The 6,505-nt window shown below is 36.8% G+C and overlaps 1 protein-coding gene across 1 annotated transcript; it reads right to left on the bottom strand.

Annotated features, from left to right (window-relative positions):
- Nucleotides 1-4,201: 4,201 nt before the first annotated feature.
- LOC123733416 (C-type lectin domain family 4 member E-like) lies at nucleotides 4,202-6,119 on the bottom strand. The gene is made up of 4 exons (XM_045712813.1): nucleotides 6,018-6,119; nucleotides 5,755-5,897; nucleotides 5,524-5,627; nucleotides 4,202-4,490 (listed from the first exon to the last, which is right to left on the bottom strand). Exons 1-4 carry the CDS (start codon nucleotides 6,037-6,039, stop codon nucleotides 4,358-4,360), a joined length of 402 nt encoding a protein of 133 aa, XP_045568769.1. The 5' UTR covers nucleotides 6,040-6,119; the 3' UTR covers nucleotides 4,202-4,357.
- Nucleotides 6,120-6,505: the final 386 nt, after the last annotated feature.

Here is a 6,505-nt window from a genome sequence, read left to right on the forward strand (position 1 = left end):
AGCTGTCCCGTGACACTTCCTACGGCTGCCATAGGTTCTCAGAAGGCGGCAAAACGCTGAATCGTGGCTTTGCAGGCTCTGGCTGAAACAAAGTATCGCGTTTGGGTAGTGGCTGGTTACAGTACTGTGAGACTCAGGCTCGTGCCCGCGTCGACCGAAAGGTTTGTTTTCATTCCTCTGTTTAGCTAAATGGACATTCCCGGTCGGAATATTATCGCTTTTTTATGAGAAAAATGGCATAAAAATGGATTTTAAACAGCGGTTGACATGCTTCGAAGTACGGTAATGGAATATTTAGATTTTTTTTGTCACGAATTGCGCCATGCGCGCGACCCTGATTTACCATTTCTGATAGTGTCTGGGACGCACGAACAAAACGCCGCTATTCGGATATAACGATGGATTATTTTGGACCAAACCAACATTTGTTATTGAAGTAGCAGTCCTGGGAGTGCATTCTGACGAAGACAACAAAAGGTAATCAAACTTTTATAATAGTAAATCTGATATTGGTGAGTGCTAAACTTGCCGGGTGTCTAAATAGCTAGCCCGTGATGGCTGGGCTATGTACTTAGAATATTGCAAAATGTGCTTTCACCAAAAGCTATTTTAAAATCGGACATATCGAGTGCATAGAGGAGTTCTGTATCTATAATTCTTAAAATAATTGTTATGCTTTTTGTGAACGTTTATCGTGAGTAATTTAGTAAATTGTTAGCAAATTCCCGGAAGTTTGCGGGGGTATGCTAGTTCTGAACGTCACATGCTAATGTAAAAAGCTGTTTTTTGATATAAATATGAACTTGATTGAAAAAAGCATGCATGTATTGTATAACATAATGTCCTAGGTGTGTCATCTGATGAAGATCATCAAAGGTTAGTGCTGCATTTAGCTGTCTTCTTGGTTTTTGTGACATTATATGCTAGCTTGAAAAATGGGTGTCTGATTATTTCTGGCTGGGTACTCTGCTGACATAATCTAATGTTTTGCTTTCGCTGTAAAGCCTTTTTGAAATCGGACAGTGTGGTTAGATAAAGGAGAGTCTTGTCTTTAAAATGCTGTGAAATAGTCATATGTTTGAAAAATTGAAGTTTTTGTATTTTTGAGGAATATGTAATTCGTGCCACGCCTATCATTGGATATTGGAGCAGGTGTTCCGCTAGCGGAACGTCTAGATGTAAGAGGTTAATGATGAATTGTATTAGACGTTATTAGACATTTCTGTTGTTGAGGAGGATGGGAGACCCACAGTATAGGTGCGTAACGCACAGAGACGTCAAAAATGTGTTTCAAAAATCGTCAAAGAGTAATTATTTTAACCTAAAGCATTTAATAAAGACACTTATAGTACAATATTATGGGGAATAGGAATGAGAGGGCTACTTACTTATGATTTATTATTGGAGAATACCACAACAACATTACATGTTGGACTGTACACATTAATATGATTTATTATATACCACAACAACATTACATGTTGGACTGTACACATTAATATGATTTATTATATACCACAACAACATTACATGTTGGACTGTACACATTAATATGATTTATTATATACCACAACAACATTACATGTTGGACTGAACACATTAATATGATTTATTATATACCACAACAACATTTCATGTTGGACTGTACACATTAATATGATTTATTATATACTACAACAACATTACATGTTGGACTGTACACATTAATATGATTTATTATATACCACAACAACATTACATGTTGGACTGTACACATTAATATGATTTATTATATAACACAACAACATTTCATGTTGGACTGTACACATTAATATGATTTATTATATACCACAACAACATTACATGTTGGACTGTACACATTAATATGATTTATTATATACCACAACAACATTACATGTTGGACTGAACACATTAATATGATTTATTATATACCACAACAACATTACATGTTGGACTGAACACATTAATATGATTTATTATATACCACAACAACATTACATGTTGGACTGTACACATTAATATGATTTATTATATACCACAACAACATTACATGTTGGACTGAACACATTAATATGATTTATTATATACCACAACAACATTACATGTTGGACTGTACACATTAATATGATTTATTATATACCACAACAACATTACATGTTGGACTGTACACATTAATATGATTTATTATATACCACAACAACATTAGATGTTGGACTGAACACATTAATATGATTTATTATATACCACAACAACATTTCATGTTGGACTGTACACATTAATATGATTTATTATATACCACAACAACATTACATGTTGGACTGTACACATTAATATGATTTATTATATACCACAACAACATTACATGTTGGACTGTAGACATTAATATGATTTATTATATAACACAACAACATTTCATGTTGGACTGTACACATTAATATGATTTATTATATACCACAACAACATTACATGTTGGACTGTACACATTAATATGATTTATTATATACCACAACAACATTACATGTTGGACTGAACACATTAATATGATTTATTATATACCACAACAACATTACATGTTGGACTGAACACATTAATATGATTTATTATATACCACAACAACATTACATGTTGGACTGTACACATTAATATGATTTATTATATACCACAACAACATTACATGTTGGACTGTACACATTAATATGATTTATTATATACTACAACAACATTACATGTTGGACTGAACACATTAATATGATTTATTATATACCACAACAACATTTCATGTTGGACTGTACACATTAATATGATTTATTATATACTACAACAACATTACATGTTGGACTGAACACATTAATATGATTTATTATTGGAGAATACCACAACAACATTTCATGTTGGACTGTACACATTAATATGATTTATTATATACTACAACAACATTACATGTTGGACTGTACACATTAATATGATTTATTATATACCACAACAACATTACATGTTGGACTGTACACATTAATATGATTTATTAAAAACAAAGGAGGACAAAGGCACTCTTCATATAATTAATTAAAATGCCTTTATCTGTATGTTATGTTCAATAGAAACAAAGTTTTTAAAAATCCTACGCGTTTCGGCTGCATGGCCTTCGTCAGGGAGTACAAAGAATAATACAATGACTTCTTTTGAACAGCTTTTCCAATTAGCCCTAATTTGAAGAGGGAGTGGTTACACAATGAATTGGACACACCTAGAGACGCCTTCAAGACCTCTTAGCGGAACACAAGTACGCTATACGGGTAGGCAATGAAGACTACCCCATGGCAAGGCACTACAAGTCCTTACACCATGGCAACCCTGCCTCCCCTACAAGCTATGGGTATTGATCATGTTCCGGCCTCTATTAGAAAAGGGGACCGTCTTAAACAGTTAAAACAAAGGGAAGGTTTTGGGATTTACAAACTACAAGCCACTAAATACCCGGGTTTAAATGAAGATATGGATTTCTCACCATTCCTGTAGGGTTGTGATAGGTCCATTTGCTGTCATCTAGTGGTCATTTTGCTCAATTGCCCTCAGCTATGTTTAGACTATTGTTGTTCATGTTTGGCTGTGTTCTAGTGTACTATGGAATATATTGCTTTCTTATTCTTGACACTTCTCCCGGTCATGTTTAAGGTTAGAACTACCTTTCTAAGTGTTCTGATACTTCTAGCTTGGAGTTGTATTTTTTTGATAACATAGCTACAGTATTTCACTTTTTAATGTGTATAGTATTGCTTACTAGGTGTGTCCAATCAATTTTAACCACTCCCTTCAAATTAGGGCTAATTGGAAAAGCTGTTCAAAGGAGGACATTGTATTATTTCTTTGTACTCCCTGACGAAGGCCATGCAGCCGAAACGCGTCAGATTTTTAAAACCTTGTTTCTATTGAACATGCCATACAAATAAAGGCATTTTAATCAATTATATGAAGAGTGCCTTGGTCCTCCTTTCTATTTTATACTGTACTCTGTATTTCACACAGTGAGTCTATGCAACCTATTATGTGTCAAGGGAAGCACATTTTACTCCTGAACGTGTTTAGGCTTGCCATAACAAAGGGGTTGAATACTTTCTGACTCAAGACATTTCAGATTTAAATCTTTTATTCATTTGTAAAAAAGAAAAGAAAAACATATTTCCACTTTGACATTATGAGTTATTGTGTGTAGGACAGTGACAGTAAAATCTCAATTTAATCGATTTAAAAATTCAAAATGTGGAAAAGGTCTAGGCAGTGAATACTTTCTGAAGGCCCTGTAGCTGGTATCATGACTTTCAGCATGACAATCAACATCATAACTAAAAGTGAGAAAGAACTATATCTCACAGATCCAGGAATGGTTAAATGAACACGGATAGTCATGCCATGGTCCTTGGTCTGATGAACTGTGAGTTAACAACACACAGTTCTCCACTCCACCACCATTAGGCTGTCCACTCCCCCAGTACCTGCAGTAGAAATAACACAGTTAGACTGACCACTCTCTCAGAACCTAGAGTATGAACAATACAGAGCTAGACTGACCACTCTCTCAGAACCTAGAGTATGAACAATACAGTTAGACTGGATACTCTCTCAGAACCTAGAGTATGAACAATACAGAGCTAGACTGACCACTCTCTCAGAACCTAGAGTATGAACAATACAGAGCTAGACTGACCACTCTCTCAGAACCTAGAGTATGAACAATACAGTTAGACTGGATACTCTCTCAGAACCTAGAGTATGAACAATACAGAGCTAGACTGACCACTCTCTCAGAACCTAGAGTATGAACAATACAGTTAGACTGGATACTCTCTCAGAACCTAGAGTATGAACAATACAGAGCTAGACTGACCACTCTCTCAGGACCTAGAGTATGAACAATACAGAGCTAGACTGACCACTCTCTCAGGACCTAGAGTATGAACAATACAGAGCTAGACTGACCACTCTCTCAGAACCTAGAGTATGAACAATACAGAGATAGACTGACCACTCTCTCAGGACCTAGAGTATGAACAATACAGAGCTAGACTGACCACTCTCTCAGAACCTAGAGTATGAACAACACAGAGCTAGACTGACCACTCTCTCAGAACCTAGAGTATGAACAATACAGAGCTAGACTGACCACTCTCTCAGAACCTAGAGTATGAACAATACAGAGCTAGACTGACCACTCTCTCAGAACCAAGAGTATGAACAATACAGAGCTAGACTGGATACTCTCTCAGAACCTAGAGTATGAACAATACAGTTAGACTGGATACTCTCTCAGGACCTAGAGTATGAACAATACAGAGCTAGACTGACCACTCTCTCAGAACCTAGAGTATGAACAACACAGAGCTAGACTGACCACTCTCTCAGAACCTAGAGTATGAACAATACAGAGCTAGACTGACCACTCTCTCAGGACCTAGAGTATGAACAACACACAGAATCAGTCCTACCCCTTACACGGTGGTCAGAGTTGTTAGAGCAGTAGTCTCTTACTTTGGGGTGGTCAGTGGGTTGCCGTCCACCCATTTCCAGGTCCCCTCAGTAACAGTGTCAGTCAGACCAATCCAGAAACCCTTGTTGAGGTGGAAGAGAAACTCCTGTTGGTGAGAAAGAGCTGATATTGTCAACTACTATAGACTACATGTGTTAAATACTGGAAGATACATTACTGACCAAGGGATGTTTGATCATAACCCCCCCGCCATATCTCTCTCTCTCTCTCACCTGTTCCTTATCACTGTTGATGATCACCAGGTCTGCTCCTCTCTCCAGACAGTCATCTTTGCTCTCCCCCCAGGTTTTAGTCTCAGTAGACAGGAAGTACCAACTGGATTCAAACTTCTTCCAGTCTTTAGGGCAGGTTTGTTCTACAAGACAAAAACATGAATTTCCATCTTATTATTCTGCACCTATTATTTTAGAATAGAAACACAAGTTGACTGCATATTAGATATATGATGTTATGATCATTTATTAGGTAAACTCACTCAGATTAGAGAACTTTCTCATGAGATCATTTTTCTCTTTCTGTTGCTGGTCTCTCTCTTTAGTCAGGGTGTTACTGCTGGTCTGTAGCTGGTCTCTCTCTTTAGTCAGGGTGTTACTGCTGGTCTGTAGCTGGTCTCTCTCTTTAGTCAGGGTGTTACTGCTGGTCTGTAGCTGGTCTCTCTCTTTAGTCAGAAGGCTGTAACTGGTCTGTAGCTGGTCTCTCTCTTTAGTCAGAAGGCTGTAACTGGTCTGTAGCTGGTCTCCCTCTTTAGTCAGAAGGCTGTAACTGGCCTGTAGCTGGTCTCTCTCTGTTGAGTCGTGATGACCAATTACTCCATCTGTAAAAGGGAAAAGTTAATCAAACATGTAACTACCACACCATTGATGATTAAGGATGATTAAGGATGATTAAGTATGATTAAGGTTGATTAAGGATGATTAAGGATGATTAAGGATGATTAAGTATTCTACTTAAGTCTCAGTGACA

This window comes from Salmo salar, unplaced genomic scaffold (genome assembly GCF_905237065.1).
Source record: "Salmo salar unplaced genomic scaffold, Ssal_v3.1, whole genome shotgun sequence".
Lineage (NCBI taxonomy): Eukaryota > Metazoa > Chordata > Actinopteri > Salmoniformes > Salmonidae > Salmo > Salmo salar.